This window comes from Schistocerca americana, chromosome 8 (genome assembly GCF_021461395.2).
Source record: "Schistocerca americana isolate TAMUIC-IGC-003095 chromosome 8, iqSchAmer2.1, whole genome shotgun sequence".
Classification (NCBI taxonomy): domain Eukaryota; kingdom Metazoa; phylum Arthropoda; class Insecta; order Orthoptera; family Acrididae; genus Schistocerca; species Schistocerca americana.
The window spans coordinates 368,745,244-368,765,901 of NC_060126.1; the positions used below are offsets into that span (position 1 = coordinate 368,745,244).

Here is a 20,658-nt window from a genome sequence, read left to right on the forward strand (position 1 = left end):
ATGGTGCCTGATTTATAATACTGCAACTACTATGAGCGATGGAAAGAGTGTCTAATCATTCAGATCGTTGAATATCACGTTAAAGTCTGCAACGAAAGATTAGAGGAACGAGGAAATCATACTTACATCTTTGCATGAACACATCGCCATTGTCTCAATTTTGAGGAATTGGTTTCGGTGAAAACTGGGCTGTGGTGGGAACCTCAACTTCCATTAAACGTGCAGCAAAAGGAAATGAAGAAAGTCAGTCTTGGGTATATACTGGCAGAAAATAACAACACCAAGTTTCACCAGACTTGCAGTGATTATTTCACAACTATGCAAAACCTCCCCGCGCGTAGTCTTTCTTAGGATCGTCTACTCTATGTTATTTAAGTCCCATGCAAATGACCTTACTATAAATTTTGAAGAAACATGAAATGGCGCATTTAGCTACTATAAAAATTAATTATACTACACGTCGTCAGTTAATGATACTGTCCGTTCAACAGATAATGGGGTATTTGTTATCATCTTAACCAATGTCAACGATAAAACTCAAAGTTGTCTGTTACTGAAACGTAGATAGGTATTATCACAGTTGTGAAGCAGGGTATGCTTTTCCGGTGAACCGGTAGAAAATAAAAGTATATAATATCTTACCCCTGAATATAATTACATTCATTGTTGAGAAATGCGTCCATTATGGAGCAGAAGTGAACTTCGCGTGATACCCGTGTTGTTGGAAAGTCTATGGTGCTTAGTATTTACGTCCTTGGTATTTCCGAAATACAAAGGTAATCTGTGAGTTGTTTATGTTTTGAACTTCGAAGAATGTTCGGAAGGTTTGTTAGCAGGTTGTGGAGCTATGGACGTTTGAGGAATTATTCAACGGATGGTGGTGGCATTAAATACCATGGATTCACGTATTACCCAAGGTATGATTTTTAATTTTCTGATACAGTTGTGTTATTTTCGTGATAAAGGATCGCCTAGCAAGTTACATTATTATATCGCTATTAGTAATGATTTTGCATACTTGTGTCTTAGCACCCATTTAAGCTCTGTTGTATTCATTCAAGAGTTATTACATTTCATACGAAATCGTAATTGCTCGGTCAGAGAAATCAGCATTTTAATATATATGTTTGTATGTTAACTGTTCTGAGCCACTTTTTTGTAATTACATCGTATTCCATTTGCGTAATTGGGTACATCGCACAATTTTATGTGGTATTACTTAATTGTTTCGCACAAAAGTGGTTTCTCGAGTCGACGGGGATGTGTAAATAAGTAACGTACGTCAACATCCACATATTGCAAAGGACTGGGAAATATATTAGTATAATTCCCGTTGTACCATGTAACAGTATTTCATCCCGCTCCATTCGCGTATGAGGCATGGTAATAATGACTGGTCATTCGCGAAAGGTTTAGTACAGAGGGGACTGTATCTGATGTCCAAATTCCTCAGTTATTGCTTATTCTTCAAACGGATCTAGTGAAAAACACGATCTATCGATATAGTCTTTGAAGTCTGCTGTCAGTGTGAACCAAACCTACGGATACCAGAGGTCAGCTTCGTCTCGTAACATAATCATCATGCTACGTATGATGCAGTACACATGCAGACAGAAAGACAACAGAACCATGACATTATTTCTTTTGCGTCTGTGTTACTTTTGGACTTAGGTTGACAGACCGATCAGTAGCACAGCCTGAGAACTTGGTTAGGTTGGAAGCTTGCAGTTTGCCTGCGAGTTGGTGAAGTCAACGAATGCAGATTCAAAAACTTACATGTGGTAACAAATCGATCCATAGCTTAGTGCGACGTATAGGTTAAGATGATAGGTGACAGTTTGGTTGTGAATTGGCAAAGCAGTATTGAACATTTCAGTTATGTATTTGCAGTAAGTAATTCAATTCTTGTTGGTGCTGGCACAGACAGTGTTGTTTGCTAGAACTGTCGGTAATGGTGATGCCTGCGCATGCAAATGTACAATGATATAGGTACTGTTTATACTAGATCTATGGATGTCTAGTGGAGATGGCAAATGTGTAGAAGACTGCAATAATGCCGTTCTGCTTTGACCAGTACCAACTGAAAGATAGACTGTAGCTTAGCTGTAGACGTAGTTCGAGATCTGCTGTAGAGATAGTTTGAGATCTAAGTTAGGTTGGTAGGTGATAACGCAGTTGAGAGCTGAGAGTGACAAAGTCACTAATATTAGTACAAAGCGTCCTCTATCATGTTCTGTACAGTGACTTGCAGAATATGTAAGTAGATGTAAAATATGTTATGTGCCCTCTGTGTTTCTGTTTGGCTTTCCTTCATCATTCCTAAAGTAATGTAGTAGAGTATTCTAATTAAACAATGGAAAATCCAGGATGGAATGTAACAGTCAGATGATTCTAGATACTCGTGTTATAGGTCTTCATACATATAAATTTGTAAACTTACCATATTTTTACATTTGTATTGCATTCCTGTTACCTGCTATGTAACCTACATATAATTATTCATCTGCACTATTCTAGGGTGCTTACGACCACGTGATCCGGAGAAGGGGAATACTGCTCTTGTACTTTGGCCCCTATTTGATCAGTGGAAGGTGGCTATCTTCATGCCAATTCTAAATGTGTGTGCTTATTACCAACCTGAGCTTTGTAACAGTTTTGTGAACCATACCCATAAGTAGCCAGTGTAAATAGAGTGTTGATCCATGTGTAGTGACTGTTGATATTTTATTTACAAAAATGAGTGAAGAGGCTGTACCTGAGCCTTCTACTGAATCATTATCAACTTTCACATCACTTATGCTACAAATTAAACCATTACATGTTTTTTTGAAAAAAGCTATAAGCTGGCTGTTCCGGGAGGAAGCTTTGCTACTTACAGCAGCCGATGTGCTATGAGCTGATCACAAGCTTTCCCTTCTGACATCCTTTGCTTGTGGCAAGTAAAAGTATGCAATCAGTATTTAATTTTTAGTCACATTTGGGTTTATTGTATTGATTCCAAAGTCTTATTTCACTGTAATAAAAGTTTTTATATTAGTTAAATGGTGTGCAAAAATTAATCATCAATATACACTGATGACTGGTTGAGTTACACACATACCTAATTATGTCTGTCAGACTCAGCCTTGATGACAGTGTGTGTTAGACACTGCTAATGTTGTCGTGATTCATGACAGCTCATCAGCCACTAACAACTCTCAGAGATAGATCATAACTTGGTTTATGGCATCCATATCTAATGCGAGTGTCCCTCAGATATAGTTAATAGCAATGAAGTTAACTGTCCGGGAAGTATCAGATGAGCAAACTCTCATGCCCACCAAGTGTTTCTCAAACAATTCTAATATGATGTGGGAGGGACAGGATGATGCATATCTTACTGAGATTGCAGATCTTGTGGTATACTGTGAATAAACAAATAGATGCACATTTTTAGGGCAGTAGGTTCCTGTTTGCTTTCACATGGCAAAACTTATATCAAATTTTGGGGCGCAGCCAGTGCAGGCTGACAACAGTAGCTTTTCATGTTGTAAAGAAATATACAATTATCCTTAATCCCCGTCCCCAGGGGGCTCACCACTCTTTGGCAGTTTCATACTTGGTTACCACGGGGCCCCAGCCTTTTGCAACATCTTTTCCCTTCCAAGCTGCATATCTATCCTCTTGCTGTTCTTTTTTCTCTCCCTTGGGGAACATGTCTGGGTTGTTTTTGGAAATGTGTTCTGCATTTTTGGTAGTCAGGATCAGAATACTCACCACTGTTTTTGATTCCTTTTTTTGTTCATCTTCTCCTGTCGTTCCTCCACATTAGGTTCCTCTTTTTATTCTTCCTCCCTGTGCACTCCTGAAGGCCATCCCACACATCTGACACATAACAGGTGACTGGGTAACATGTAATTTCCAGCCCCCGTGTCGACAGGTAGGGTTTGAATATACCTACTGGTACAAGCCAGGCCCAGGGAGGGGTGGTTGCCTGAGCTGCTACTTTCCCAAATTGCTGATTGGACCCTCTGTCAGGTGTTAAGGAGGTGTGAACAATAACCTAAGGCGGGTGTGCCCCCTTCTGAAGGCCCCCCTGGGCAGTTGTGAAAGGAGCATGCCATTGGAGACGATGGCAATTTTGGGGGAATTTTCTCGCAATGAGCCAATCATCCTCAAAGTCAGTGGCTACGAAACATAAACGAAATGAGGCTAATGATTCAAAGAGCCTCCCAGCTGCACCACAGTTCCTCATGGTTTCATGTACTGAAGACGGTCAGTTCTTCGCTGTGGTAAATCCGTTAATTATTCAGAAAGGTGTTGATTCAATTGCTAGCCCTGTGGAATCCTTCTCTCATTTACGCAATGGCACTTTGCTTTTGGAGACTACTTTTGATTCTCGAGTACAACTGCTCGCAGCTTCGCTCCTCCATGGCTATCCTGTTCGTGTTGAGGCCCATCAAATGCTGAATTCGTCCCATGGTGTTATTTACACTTCAGCTGCTCGATGGTCTGACATGCAGAAATCCAAACGTATGTCTCTGGTTAGGGTGTCATAGCAGTCCATCGGGTAATGAAAAAAGTAGGTGCTTCCTTAGTGCCCCCAAGCACTCTCTTTCTCACTTTTGAATAAAGTTGTTCTTCCGTCAAAGATCAAAGTAGGTTATGAAGTTATCACGGTCAGGCTGTATATTCCATACCCAATGTGCTGCTACGAACCACACTCGAGAGTCCTGTCAACACCCAACCAAATGTGTAACATGTGGTAGGGATACTCACAAGGCCTCCTTCTCCCAACTGCAGTGGTGACTATGCCACTTCCTCCTGCGATTGTCCCATGTATCTTGATGAGCAGGCTGTCCAGGAGACTACTTTCGATTCTCAAGTACAACAACTGCTTGCAGCTTTGTTCCTCCATGGCTATCCTGTTCGTGCCTTAGCTGGTCGCTCACAAGCTGTTTGCTAGTCAAAAATCCTGTGTTCTACCATCTGACACCAACAGTACTGTTCTTGCTATATCTCCCTCCACAAAGAACATGGCCATGCAGATATTTGACCTGAAATTTAGCGCCAAGATTGTGCAATCACCCTCCAATGTTGTATTGTCCCTGTTTCCTCCTCCAACTGTGCAACAAAATACCAGATTTTCACCTCACAGGGTGACGTCACCAGCTACACTACCGGCAGGCCAGAAAGGACAGAAGGAATACTCCCGTGAAGACTTCCTATGTCCCTCCAGCCAACCAACCATTCCTCCTCTACCAACCGGAAAGGCTCTAAGAAGTCAAACAAAGGCAAACAGTCTTCTCCTTCGCTGACTTGGATAACCTCTTTGATGGTGTCACCATGTGATACCCTCGCCCGGGTGACCTCCATGTCTCCGATATGCACCGCCAACCATTTTTCTGCCCTGAACTCTGCAGCCTGCTGAAGGAGAATGCCGACATCTCTGTAGACCTCATGGAGGAAGATCCTCCTTCCTCTGTGCCCTATAGCAGCCAGTCTTGGAAAGCTGGCACTTGGCAGCCACTGAGGTAACACCCCTTCATATTTTTCTCATTGGCTCTCTCTTCCAGTGGAACGTTTGCAGTCATCGATCCAACAAAGAGGAATTATGGCTGCTCCTAGAATTGCAGCTTCCACTTGTTGTCTGCCTTCAGGAAACAAAACTGTGTTCTCATGACCACTTTGAGCTCTTGCATTTCTTCTCTGTCCATTTTGAACTTCCTCCCTTGAGGAAGGCATTCCATCTCATGGGGGAGTCATGCTGCTCATACAGGGTGACCTTCATAGTCACCCCATCTCCCTGACTACCCACCTTCAAGCTGTTGCAGTTTGCCTTTTCCTTCCTCACTTGACATTTTACCTTTGTACCATTTACATCCCCCTGCCGTACGATGTCACCAGGGCAAACTTCCTCCAGCTTGTTGGACAGCTACCCAACCCCATTCTGCTGCTCGGTGACTTTAATGCACACTGTCTCCTTTGGGGCTCTCCCAGAACTTGTCCGGGAGGTGCCTACTGGACTGACCTTCTCAATCAACTTAACCTCTTCTGCTTTAACACAGGAGCACCCACATTCCTTTCAGGCTCTACGTACACCTATTCCTATTTGGACCTGTACTTCCGCACTGCCCAGCATGCCCATCGTCTCGGGTGGTCCATTCTCTCTGACACATACTCGAGTGACCATCTCCCATGTGCTGTCCATTTTCTGCCTCCTACCCCACCTACGTGCACACCCAAATGGCAGCTTACTAAGGCCAACTGGAGGCTTTACTCCTCCTTGGCAACCCTCAACGAACAACAGTTCCCCAGTTGCGATGACCAGGTAAAATATCTTACAAATGTTACCCTTACCGCTGCAGAATGTTCCATTCCTCACACTTCCTCTTTACTACACTGTGTATTGTTGGTCCCTTTTTGTTCTGAGGTGTGCCACAATGCAGTTCATGCTTGGAGATGTGCTCTCCGCATTTTTAACCATCCTCCTACGATGGCAAACTGCATTCGTTATAAACAGTTGCATGCATGGTGCCATCGTGTTCTTCGGGATAGCAATAAAGCTACCTGAATTTCATTCACTAGTTCTTTAAACAGTTCCACTCACTCTTCCATCATGTGGTCCAACCTCCGACGGCTCCCTGGAACCAAGATCCATTTCCCGATTTCCACCCTGACTGTAGCAGACAATGTCATTGTGGAGCCTGTTGGTATCTCTGACACCTTGGGCCACCATTTTGCGGAGATTTTGAGCTCCTCTCACTATCACCCTGCCTTCCTCCATCGGAAATGAGCAGAGGAGGCTCAGGCGATAACGTTTTCTTCTCAGAATCGTGAGTGCTACAATGCCGCCTTTACTATGAGGGAGCTATATCATGCTCTCACTCCGTCCTGATCTACTGTCACAGGGCCAGATGATGTTCACATTTGGATGTTTCTGCTTCAAACGTACTGCAGCATCTGGGCAGAGGGAACATTTCCCAGATTCTGGCGTGAAGCCTCTGTCGTACCCTTGCCTAAGGCTGGTAAGGACAAACACCTTCCTTCTAGCTACCGCCCCATTGCTCTCGCCAGCTGTGTTTGCAAGGTGATGGAACATATGATTCATGCCTAGCTGTTATGGTGGCTTGAGTCTCACAGTTTACTAACCACTGCACAGTGTGGGTTTCGAGTGCACCGTTCTGCAATTGACCATCTCATCACTTTGTCCACCCATGTTGTGGTTGGTTTTCTGTGGAAATCCCAGACTGTGACCGTGTTTTTTCAATTTGGAGAAAGCCTATTACACCTGCTGGAGGACTGGTATCCTCCATACTCTCTAAATGTGGGGCTTCCATCACAGCCTCCCTCATTTCCTTCAGGAATTTTTAAAAGACCAAGTTTTCAAGATACATCTGGGTTTTGCTTTGTCGGACACCTTCATTCAGGAAAATGCTGTGCCTCAGGGTTCCATCCTTAGGGTCGTCCTCTTTGATGTTGCCATTAACCCTATAATGGCCTGTCTCCTGCTGGGCATATCAGTCTCCCTTTGTGTTGATGATTTTGCCACGGACCTGTCTCATTGAGCGGCATCTCAATCGTCTTTACTCATGGAGCATTGACAGTGCCTTTTGTTTCTCTGCTGACGTAACCATTTGTTTGAATTTCTGGTGGCGCAGTTGGTTTCTTCCACCGTATTTACATCTTGGACCTGTTGCTCTTCCATTCATTGAAACCACGAAATTCCTGGGGCTTATGCTTGATAGGAAACTTTTTTGGTCTTCCCACTTGACTTACCTGGCAGCCTGCTATACATGGTCCCTCAGTGTCCTTTATGTCCTCAGTGGTACTTCCTGGGGAGCAGATCGAACTACCCACCTCCATTTGTACTGGTCACTTGTCCATTCGAAACTAGACTATGGGTGTTTCCTTTATGCATCTGCATGCCCGTCCCTCTTACACCGTCTCAATACTACCCGCCATCGTGGCTTCCATTTGGCCACTGGCACCTTTTACACTAGCCTCGTTGAGAGTCTGTATGCCGAAGCTGCTGAACTACCTTTGTCCTACCATTATGACTTTCTTCTCAGCAGGTATGCATGCCGTTTGTCTGCCATGCATGGCCACCTATTCTATGCCTCCTTCAATACTTCCTTTGATCACCAGTATGGGGCACGTCCCTCCTCTCTGTTACGTCCTGGAGTTTGCTTTCGGCTCTTGCTCCGGCAGCTTAACTTCATGCTATCTGCAACCTTCTCGATGGGTGTAAAACCTTCATCACCTTGATTTTGTGTGGCAGCCCATGTTCACCTTGGCCTTCTTTTACTTCTTAGGGACACTATTCCAGCCTTGCTCTATCGCATTCAGTTTCACGGCCTTCGCATGGAACTTCACGATTGTACCTTTGTATGCACTGATGGCTCTCAGACTGAGTGTCATGTCAAGTGTGCCTTTGTCATTGGCACTGACAGTTTTCGGTATCGGCTTATGGAACAGCAGAGCTCTTCGCCCTGTATCAGGCCATGTACTACATCTGGTGACGTAGGGTTTTCAATTGTGTCATCTCCTCAGACTATCTCTGTGTCCTTGAAGACATCTGTGTGCTGTACACCATCCATCCCTTAGTGCTACAGGTCCAGGAAAGCTGTCACTTGCTCACTCTTGATGGAGCCACCGTGCTGTTCATGTTGGTTCCTGGTCATGTAGGCTTGACAGGAAACGAGGCTGCTGATGCTGGCTTCCAAGGCTGCAGTTCTCGTACCTCAGCCCGCTAGTCCATCCAGCAATCTCTGTGTTGCCATCTGTAAGCAGGTAGCGTCGCATAGGCATCACCACTGGTCCTCCCTTCATGGGAACAAGCTCCGGGTTATTAAATCTCTCCCAGCAGCTGGGATGACTTCCTCTCGGGTCTCTTGCCGTGAGATAATTTTAACTAGGTTGCGTATTGGGCGATGTCTTTTTAGCCATTGCCATTTGTTAAGTGATGCTCCCCCCCCCCCCCCTCCCCACCTCTTTGTGTGTATTGCACTTAACTTTTAATGGTCTGCCATTTCCTAACAAAATCCCCTTTTTTTGACTGCTTACGTTCTCGTTTGTGTTTGCCGTCTGAGTTATCGGCTGTTTTAGTGAACAACATGGTTGACGTCGACAGTGTTTTACTTTCTATCCATTTTAGCAATATGGTGAAGGCCATTTAATTTTTAGTACTGGATGTCTGTTTCTCTATGGCATATTTTATAGACCTTTCTTCTCGTCCCTCTTTTTAGCTGTCTTCTCTTCTGTTGATTGGAATTGACGTGTAGTCATTTTTAACTCCTCTTTGTCTTTGTGTTCTATAGTTTTGACATGGACACGTATGACACTAGTTGTTTTTGCACCCTAAAACAAAACAAAAAAAACTCAATAATAATGAAAACACTGTTAGTGTAGAAAAAACTTTAATGTCTGCCAGTGTTGTATATTGTGATGTATGGTTTTTTTTTTTTTAAAAGGAACTATGATATAAGAAATGCAAACTGTGAACCATTTTGCTACATGCAGCTAGTAACACTCAGGGGGAAAGTAAATTTTATGGAATGTTTATGACAAGTTTTAGATGCATATGGGTGTAAAATTCCCATTTATGAATCAAAAGGTGGTAAAATTCCCATTTATGAATCAAAAGGTGCTGAAGTTTCTGATTTCATTTGCAAAAACTTACTCTTGCAGGACTGAGTATTCTGCATTAGCTGATTAAAATCAGAACATCACTCAAGGTTAAACATTGTAATCAAGCAAGAGTAGTCATTTTGAGCTTCACACCACTATTTTACTAAACTGTAATCTGAAAAACTGGCATCCATCTCATTGAAGTTCATGGTTTCTCATTAAAACATGGAAATTTTAAATCACTCAGTATCAGTTTGTTCTGGCATATGTTATGGTTAACTCCAGGAATTAAGTCTTTTACGCAATTCTTGTAACATTATATTTATTTGTTGTCTATAGTGTAATACACAATTCCATTTAAAACTAATAAAGAGTACCACATCACCCCAAACTAAAAAAAATAATATTTTAGATGATTTTTCATCAACTGATTTTTAGTGAATATAACCTGAAATATTTCAATTTGCCTACTGTTTTGTAATCATTGGCATACATTTATGATTTTTGGAAGTATCAGGTTTTTGAGTATTTACCATGGAACAGATCAGTGCAATAGAGTCTTTGTCAGGTTCAGCAGTGTCAACAAACCCTTGTGCAACTAACCAGATTTAGGTTTTCCATGGTTTCCTAAATCAGTGACGGCAAATATCTTGGTGGTCCCTTTGAGAAGTATCTGTGGATTTCATTCCTCATTCTTTCCAGTCCAAGCTAGTGTTCAGTCTATGATTACTTGACCATTGAGAGGACGTTAATCATCATCATCATCATCATGGAGACAAGACAATACACTCCACATGCACTAGTCACAGTAAGCTACATGACACTGTTAGTTTAAACATCTGGACATGTAAGCCTCCTTAATGATGTCAAATAGAGACAGGGACTTAAATAAGTCAGAGGTGCTTTCTATTGGGATGACAAGAATCATTGTGTAAAGTGTTCAGAAGGTTTTTGTCAAAGCCTGATAGCATTTTCGAGTATGATGAATTGCTCTCATTAAAATTCTTTGATATGACAGAACTGTGGCATTATCACCATACATAAGTTTTTGAATGAAATCATCAGCCTGTGATGCTCTGTCGGACTAAAATATAAAGAAAGTGTTAGAAGTACTAGCTTTTTTCAGATTTGTGAGATTTTTCTTTAGCTCAAAGAGTGGAAAACTTTCTTTAAATCTACAAAATTCTACACACATTTACAGGAACAATGCCACAAACAATTAATGACAGATGCCAATGGTAAGCATTGTCTATGCAATAGTATAAGGCCAAAAATACTGTAAAAAGTGCTTTGGATTTTTCACCTAATAATTACTGTTATAATAGGTTGTAATGAATTACTTAACATATGCAACTGCATTACAGGTTTCCAGACTTCAAGGACCCACCTTATGAACCATCAAAACTTTTTATGGTGCAACGTGTGAAAGCTCTCAAAGGCCGCCCTTACTGGGAGAAAAATATGATGAAGGAAATTGGTCTGGCTGGAAAGGTTTGTATAAACATGCTGTTTGTGTGTAGTGACTATAAGAGCAGCAGCCTTTAATTTTATTTTTACAATTTTTCAATAAAATGCATTTGAATGAACCTAACTAAAGCTGTCTTCAGACCAAATGTAGGTATGAACACCTCAGTGCTTTACTGTGCATGGCCCTATTTGAAGTGGTATGCCCTTCCCATTCACACTGACTTCACCAGCCAGCTACAGAATGATGTATAGTTCAAGATACAATGTAATGCACAGTGCAATAGCACGTTTTTCAAATGTATAAATTGTTGTTGGAGCTGAAAGAAGTGATAAATAGTAGAAAAGAATTTTAAAACCCACTGAGGATTGATTGAATTCCCAACCACCGACATTATGAATACATTTATGAAAGGTTGCAGATGTTTTGGTCTAATTGAATTCCATCTTCTAATGTGTTATTTTCATTACACCACGTGCTGTGATAAAAGACAAGTAATTTACATTAGCTGGAAGAACGAGAGGAAACAATAAAAATGGAAGACAGAGGAAGGCATGCTTTGATTAACAGTGATGTAAGGAAACAATGCATACGACACAAACAGAAGATGATGATAGAGAGAAATATATGAAGACTTTGATCAGTGTGTAAAATGATGTGAAAATCTAACAGTCATGTGGTGCGAAGGAATTGGTATTAGCAGCAACAAGTGCTTTTGAAGTGGCTGGAAGTTGTCGACAGTAATGACAACTTAACAGTGATACAATTAATTAACAATGCTGCTACTGAACACAATAAACTATTATTCTCCTAAAATATTGCCATCATCAGGACTTACTTCCAGCGAGCCGGATACGAACTTTGTGAACGATATGCCTCATTTCGTTTCTGTCCTGGTATAGCTTTTCCCTCTCCACTAAATCTCATGTTACTCCTCTCCTCTTGAGGTCTTCCTTAACCTGGTCTGTCCATCTCTTTCTAGGCCACCCAATTGGTCTTCTTCCTGGTACCTTCAGCTCCAAATACTGGTGTGGAGTTAGGTGCATTCGCTTCACATGACCGAACCACTTCAGTCTCAAAGCACTCATTCTCTCCTCTGTAGTCAGTGTCACCTGCAGGTCTCTCCTTACATAATCATCCCCGACTCTGTCTCTCCTAGTTTTTTGTAGAGCTCTGACCTAAGGAACTTCATTTCACATGCTTGTATTTGACTCTCTTCTCTCTTACGACACAGGCCTTTAGACTATACATCATGATTGGCAGGAGATAAGTTTTATGCATGGTCTATTTGGCTGTTTGAGGGACTTCCTTGTCCCAGATTAGATTTTGTATGTGGTGGAAAAAGCTAGATCCTTTTGTTATTCTGTTTAAGACTTAGTTTGGAACTTCCATCGCGTGATATGATGCTACCCAGATAATTGAAGATTTTCACACATTGAACCTTCTCCCCCTCCAGTATGATGTAATAAGGTGTGGGTGTCCTGCTCATCTTCATTGCCACTGTCTTGTTCCTACTCACAGTTAACTTGAATTTTTTAAATTTTGTGTTCCAGTAATCTAGTCTCCTCTGAACCTCCATTTCCGTCTCTGTCATCAGCAAAAACAAAAGCGTTCAGATCTTCATTTTCTTCTTCCTTGATATCTTTCATTATTGTGTCCATAAGTGTAATGTAGGGTAAAGGGGAGAGCAAACTGCCTTGCTGAACACCTCTGGTTGTCTTAAACAATTTTGATCTTTCACCTCCTACTTGTACACTGCTCTCACAACCATCGTACAGCATCTGGACTTTTTTAATTAAGCAGGGTGTATATGACCTGGGACAACCAGGAGATCTGGGAAAAGCCTGGGAATTTTTTCACCTGGGAGGAACCTGGGAAATTTTTAGAATTCAGGGAGTTTTTCATTGTTTTAGTTTTCTGTTAATTTTTTAAATTTTGACTGGTAAGAACCAATACTCTAACAAAGGATATTACTGTATCCCGCTACAGCGGAATAATACTTCAACAGTAAAACATAAACGAGAAAAAAAAACGGAAATAACTGAAATTGAAAATATATACAGCAACGACACACAGGAATCATGCCAGTGTCTGCCAACTGCAAAATGTGTCAAAGGCTTTAGGAAGACAATGCAATGCTTCCTAACAACAAATTACCTCCGATGAGCGTGAAGCCACGACTGTTTACATGAAATTTGTTTTAGCATTTACAAATGGGCTCATGCGCATGCACAGTTGAGTCGCATTTAAGTAGTAGATTCTCCGATTTCTGGCAACAGGAATGTGGCTGTTGCTGGGTGATTCAACCTATTGTGCTGCCATTCATGAATAGCATTTCAGGGGTGTTTTTCAACAGGAGAATGCTCATCCACATACTGCAGTTGTAACCCAATATACTGTGGAGAGTGTCAATATATTGCTTAGCGTGCTCGATCACTCGATCTGTTTCCATTTGAGCTCATATGGGACATTATTGGATGACAACTCCAGCATCACCCACAACCAACATTAACTGTCCAATGTTTGGACCAACCAAGTGCAACAGGCATGGAACTCCATCCCACAAACTGACATCCAGCACCTGTACAACATGGTGCATGCACCTTGTTGTGCTTGCTTTCGGCATTCTAGCAGTTACACAGGTTGTTAAAGTCACTTCAGATGCTGTAATTTCTTAGCCACACTGTTCCCTACTCCACTTACTGCAATAACCTTCAAAAATCATTTGCACCATTACCCTACATCCTCTGTCAATAGCCTAGCACTTGGCTTCACAATAGTTGTGACCTGGTACCATCTGGCCTACACCCTTCCCATGGTTACTATCTAATGGCAAGACTCTTTTCTTCCTATTCTCTTTGGGTACTGATGTACTCTTAATTTGTTGACTAGAAGTCTTGTGCATCCTAGTGTGACCTACAGCTGGATGAGGCTCTTCCCCTCCTACTTCAGGCAAAAAGTCAAATTAATTCAGTCCGCAGCTCGTGGTCGTGTGGTAGCGTTCTCGCTTCCCACGCCCGGGTTCCCGGGTTTGATTCCCGGTGGGGTCAGGGATTTTCTCTGCCTCGTGATGACTGGGTGTTGTGTGATGTCCTTAGGTTAGTTAGGTTTTAGTAGTTCTAAGTTCTAGGGGACTGACGACCATAGATGTTAAGTCCCATAGTGCTCAGAGCCATTTGAACCATTTGAAATTAATTCAGTAGCTGAAATGCAGATGAAGAAATTTAAGACCTGTTCCCTTTTACCTATTTCTTGTTATTGTTACCCATTTCCCATTATCTTCAACCCCCCAACTCCCACCCCATCAATATGTGTTGTTGTTGTGGCCTTCACTCCAAAGAATGGTTTGGCGCAGCTCTCCATGTTACTCTATCCAGTGCAGGCCTCTTCATCCTCAAGTAACTACTGCAACCTACATCCTTTTGAATCTGCTTACTGTATTGATATTTTTGTCTCTCTCTACAATTTTTGTCCCCCCCCCCCCCCCCCCCCCCCCCACTTCCCTCCAGTATTAAATTGGAGATCCCTTGATGCTTCAGAATGTGTCCTACCAACCAATCCCTTCCTCTAGTTAAGTTATACCACAAATTTCTCTTCTTGCCAATTCTAGTGAGTAACTCTTCATTAGTTATGTGACCTACCCATCTAATCTTCAGCATTCTTCTGTAGCACCACATTTCAGATGCTTCTATTCTCTTCTTGTCTAAACTGTTTACTGTCCATGTTTCACTTCCATACATGGCTATACTTCATACAAGTACTTCCAGACACAACTTCCTGACACTTAAATCTATATACTATCTGTTAACAAATTTCTCTTCTTCAGAAATGTTTTTCTTGCCATTGCCAGTCTGCATTTTATATCCTCCTAAAATTACCATCATCACTTATTTTGCTTCCCAGATAGCAAAATTCATCTTCTACTTTAAGTGTCTCATTTCTTAATTTGATTCCCTCAGCATCACCTGATTTGACTACATTCCATTATCCTCATTTTATATCTTTCTTTCAAGATACTGTCCTTCCTGTTCGACTGCCCGTCCAAGTCCTTTGCTGTCTCTGACAGAATTACGTCGTCATCGGCAACCCTCAAAGTTTTTATTTATTCTGCCTGAACTTTATTCCTACTCCAAATTTTTCTTTTGTTTCCTATACTGTTTGCTCTATCTACAGATTGAATAACACCAGGGATGGGCTACAATCCTGTCTCCCTCCCTTCTCAACCTCTGTTTTCCGTTCGTGCCCCTTGACGCTTATAACTGCCAACTGGTTTCTGTACAATGTAAATAGCCTTCTGCTCCCTGTGTTTTACCCCTGCCACCTTTAGAATTTTAAAGAGAGAATTCCTGTCAACATAAGCTTTCTCTAAGTTTACAGATGATATAAATGTAGGTTTGTCTTTCCTTAACCTATCTTCTATGAGAAGTCATGGGGTTAGTATTGCCTCGTGTGTTCCTACATTTCTCCAGAATCCAAACTGATCTTCTCTGAGGTCAGCTTCTACCAGTTTTTCCATTCTTCTGTAAAGGATTCATGTTAGTATTTTGCTGCTGTGACTTATTAAACTGATAGTTTGGTAATTTTCACATGTGTCAGCACCTGCTTTCTTTGGAATTGGAATTATTATATTCTTCTTGAAGTCTGAAAGTATTTCGCCTGTTTCATATATCTTGCTCACCAAATGGAAGAGTTTTGTCATGGCTGCCTCTCCCAAGGCTATCAGTAGCACTAACGGAATGTTGTCTATTCCTGGGGCCTAGCTTCAATTTTTCAAAAATACCTTTGTCAAATTCTTCACACAGTATTATATCTCCCTTCTCATCTTCATCTACGTCCTCTTCCATTTCTATAATATTGTCCTCAAGTACATCTTCTGTTTGTAGACTCTCTGTAAACTTCAATCTTTCTGCTTTCTCTTCTTTGCTTAGGACTGGTTTTCCATCTGAGCTCTTGATGTTCATACAGGTGGTTCTCTTATCTCCAAAGGTCTCTCTAATTTTCCTGTAGGCAGCATCTGTCTTACCCCTAGTGATATATGCTTCTACATCCTTACATTTGTCCTCTAACCATTCCTGCTTAGCCATTTTGCACTTCCTGTCGATTTCATTTTTTAGACGTTCATATTCCCTTTCACCTGATTCATTAATTGCATGTTTATCCACTACTGGCCATTAAAATTGCTACACCAAGAAGAAATGCAGATGATAAATGGGTATTCATTGGACAAATATACTATACTAGAACTGACATGTATTACATTTTCACGCAATTTGGGTGCATAGATCCTGAGAAATCAGTACCCAGAACAACCACTTCTGGCCGTAATAATGGCCTTGATGCGCCTGGGCATTGAGTCAAACAGAGCTTGGATGGTGTGTACTGGTACAGCTGCCCATGCAGCTTCAACATGATAGCACAGTTCATCAAGAGTAGTGAATGGTGTATTGTGACGAGCCAGTTGCTCGGCCACCATTGACCAGACGTTTTCAGTTGGTGAGAGATCTGGAGAATGTGCTGGCCAGGGCAGCAGTCGAACATTTTCTGTATCCAGAAAGGCCCGTACAGGACCTGCAGCATGCAGTCATGCGTTATCCTGCTGAAAGGTAGGGTTTCGCAGGGATCGAATGAAGGGTAGAGCCATGGGTCGTAACACATCTGAAATGTAACGTCCATTGTTCAAAGTGCCGTCAGTGCGAACAAGAGGTGACCGAGGCATGTAACCAATGGCACCCCATACCATCACGCCGGGTGATATGCCAGTATGGCGATGACGAATACACGTTTCCAATGTGCGTTAACCGCGATGTCGCCAAACACGGATGCGACCATCATGATGCCGTAAACAGAACCTGGATTCATCCGAAAAAAGACGTTTTGCCATTCGTACACCCAGGGGTTCCTCGTTGAGTAGACCATCGCAGGTGCTGTGTCTGTGATGCAGCGTCAAGGGTAACCGCAGCCATGGTCTCCGAGCTGATAGTCCATGCTGCTGCAAATGTCATCAAACTGTTCATGCAGATGGTTGTTGTCTTGCAAATGTCCCCATCCGTTGACTGAGGGATCGAGACGTGCCTGCAGGATCCATTACAGCCATGCACATAAGATGCCTGTTGTCTTGACTGCTAGTGATACGTGGCCGTTGGGATCCAGCACGGCATTCCGTATTACCCTCCTGAACCCACCGATTCCATATTCTGCTAACAGTCATTGGATCTGGACCAACGCGAGCAGCCATGTCGTGATACGATAAACCGCAATCGTGATAGGCTACAATCCGACCTTTATCAAAGTCGGAAACATGATGGTATGCATTTCTCCTCTTTACATGAGGCATCACAACAATGTTTCACCAGGCAACGCCGGTCAACTGTTGTTTGTGTATGAGAAATCGGTTGGAAACTTTCCTCATGTCAGCGCGTTGTAGGTGTCGCCACCGGCGCCAACCTTGTGTGAATGCTCTGAAAAGCTAATCATTTGCATGTCACAGCATCATCTTCCCATCGGTTAAATTTCACGTCTTTAGCACGTCATCTTCGTGGTGTAGCAATTTTAATGGCCAGTAGTGTATTTTTCTCCTTTCATCGATTAAATTTAATATCTATTGTGTTACCCAAGGACTTCTACTAGGTCTCGTCTTTATACGTACTTGATCATCTGCTGCCTTCACTATTTCATCTCTCAAAGCTACCCACTCTTCTTCTGCTGTATTCCTTTCCCCTGTTCTTGTCAGTCGTTCCCTAATGCTCCCTCTCAAACTCTGTGGAACCTCTGGTTCTTTCAATTTATCCAAGTCCCATCTCCTTAAATTCCTGCCTCTTTGCAGTTTCTTCAGTTTTAATCTGCTGTTCATAACCAATAAATTGTGGTCAGAGTCCACATTTGCCCCTGCAAATGTCATACAATTTAAAACATGGTTCCGAAATCTCTCTGTCTTACCATAACGTAATCAATCTGAAACCTTCCGATGTCTCCAAGTCTCATCCACGTATACAACCTTCTTTCAAGATTCTCAAACAAAGTGTTAGCTATGAATAAATTATGCTCTGTGCAAAATTCTACAAGGCGGCTTCCTCCTTCGTTCTTTTCCCCCAGTCCATATTCCCCTACTGTTTTTCCTTCTCTTCCTTTTGCTACTTTCGATTGCCAGCACTCCATGACTATTACATTTTCGTCTCGCTTAACTATCTGCACAATTTCTTTTATCTGATCATATATTTCTTCAATATCTTCATCATCTGCAGAGCTAGTTGGCATATAAACATGTACTGCTGTGGTGGAAGTGGGATTCGTGACTAACTTGGCTACAATAATGCATTCGCTTTGCTGTTCATAGTAGCGTACTTGTATTCCTATTTTGTTATTAATTATTAAGCCTACACCTGCATTGCCACTATTTGATTTTGTACCCTTCAATCTATGTAGTTGAACAGGAAGCAAAGATTTGTGTCCTTCAGGTTGAATTGGAGCTCGCGAAATTTGAACTAGATAGCTCATCAATCTATCTAGTTCAACTTTCATGTGTTGTAATTCAACCTGAAGGACACAAATCTTTGCCTCCTGTTCAGCGCTTCTCTTGTCTTTTTTTGCATAGCCTATGGTTCCAGGGAAGAGCCTCGCTGAGTTCCTCATTCAGTTCCCCACTACAGTCTCCCAAGTTAAGTTCCAATCCACAGTCTACACATACCACGCCCTCTTTGACTATCCTACGACAACACCCACACTTATCATGCATTGTAGAACAGATTACACACTTGAAATTAAATCTCTTTGTTATTATTTGCTTTTACGGCCTTGTTGCAGCACCACACACTAAAAGACTCATTTTTTAATTGGGTGAGAGAGAATGACGTGACAGTAGAGTAAATGAAGAAAAAAAAAACAATAAAATGACATGGAAATCACAGAAAGTTGGGAAAAAATTATGCAGATCAGGATTGAAGAAATACTTAAACTAATGATATATTGCGATGTAATCAATAAAACTGTTAAAAAGAAGATTGGGTGGGAAGTACAACAAATGGGAAAGAAAAGCTCTATACACATTTGAGATTTTTTGACAGAGACATTTAGCTCACTGTATGAAATTTATCATTTAAACTTTTAATATGAATAATGTAAATAGCAAGATAGTAATTGTGATATTGTAGTAACAACAAATTCCATTCCACTTGCATATTTATGATTCATTGGACTTCTTGCTATGAGTAAGTACTGTACAATTTCTAAATTGACAGAATGTGCAGTTACTGTATAACCTATAATTTTGTAGTCATATATTCATTGCATTCAATGTTCTCTTCAGGCATACATCCCATAGATATTTTGAGTAATTTGTGTTGGTCATTTCTTTATTCCTAAATTAATTTTCATGCAGTTCTGTTGTGAAAAGCAAAGTATGTGTCTTCAAGTTTCCTGTGTTATAATTCTTGTAGTAATTTTTCCTTCTTTGTGTTTCCTGTGTAGAGGAGTGATATTGTTATCATGAAGAACATACCAGAGAACAACGCTCGCCTTTGGCAAGTTAAACATCTAGTTAAGATAACACCCATTACATGCCCAAATGGTCTTCCACCTGATGGTGACTACAGTGGTACATACCTTAAGGAAAATGGTGAATTCGTAGTTACACCGAAGCTGAAAGTGCCACAAGAACAGGAAACAGCACTTGAGGTTTTTCAGAGTAAGAAGGACAGACTTGATGGAGAAACCTTGCGGAAGCACTTACGGCTTAAATGGCTGAATCCTTGGTGACCTGTGATTGTGTATTGTTGTATTATACTTTTAAGTAATTATTAATTGTAATAAACAGCTTATGTCAACTTTGGCAGACATTGTGATTTATTCTTTCTTGATTTCTAAAGTCTGTGATATGTCAAGATTTTATATACAATATGCCAACTAAATTACAGTTTTGGTGTAAGGAATTACATTTTTACACTTCCCTGGTTTTCACTACCATTGTCAACCCAATGAATCCAAACAATTGGTATTCTATCATCTTTGATTTAAAGGGTGGGGTCCATGAGCTTTCTTTGTTTTGCATTGACACAATTATCAGGTGTAGAACTGAAATGAGAGAACACTCAAAAAGGGTGAACCTAAACTCAACCAACAAAATTTTGAAGGTTGTTGTATGGGATATTTTCTGAGTATTTTGGCATAAGGGACTCTTGTTCTCCTGTGCCTCGTTTAGTAATTGTATTTGATGTGATTTCTTACCCCCATTTATACTATTGTATCCCAATAGTCCTGTCTTTGATTTATTTTTCTGACAGTGTTTGTTGTATGTTAACAGTGATATGCAGCAGTATGGATAGATTTACCAGTAAAGAGTTGGCCGATACACACATTGTGTGTGGGTTCACTGAATGCATGGAGAAAAAGCACAATGACTTTATAATGAGCTGCTCCCACAGTGATTGCAACCGCATCACAGTACTTTTTGTGCACCTCTGTGAGGATTGTTTCATTACTCTTTGGTGTATATTTTAATGATTGCACGTTACAGACTTTCACTGTTGTGAAGATGTTTTGACAGAAACAAAGGTAATCGAGCAATAATCAGTATAAATCATAATTACAGT

General features: G+C 41.3%; 1 protein-coding gene across 1 annotated transcript; it reads left to right on the forward strand.

The window, feature by feature from the left end:
• Positions 1–752: 752 nt before the first annotated feature.
• Positions 753–19,903, forward strand: LOC124545220 (39S ribosomal protein L30, mitochondrial). The gene is made up of 3 exons (XM_047124091.1): positions 753–917; positions 10,974–11,100; positions 19,538–19,903. Exons 1-3 carry the CDS (start codon positions 814–816, stop codon positions 19,823–19,825), a joined length of 519 nt encoding a protein of 172 aa, XP_046980047.1. The 5' UTR covers positions 753–813; the 3' UTR covers positions 19,826–19,903.
• The last annotated feature ends 755 nt before the right edge of the window (positions 19,904–20,658 follow it).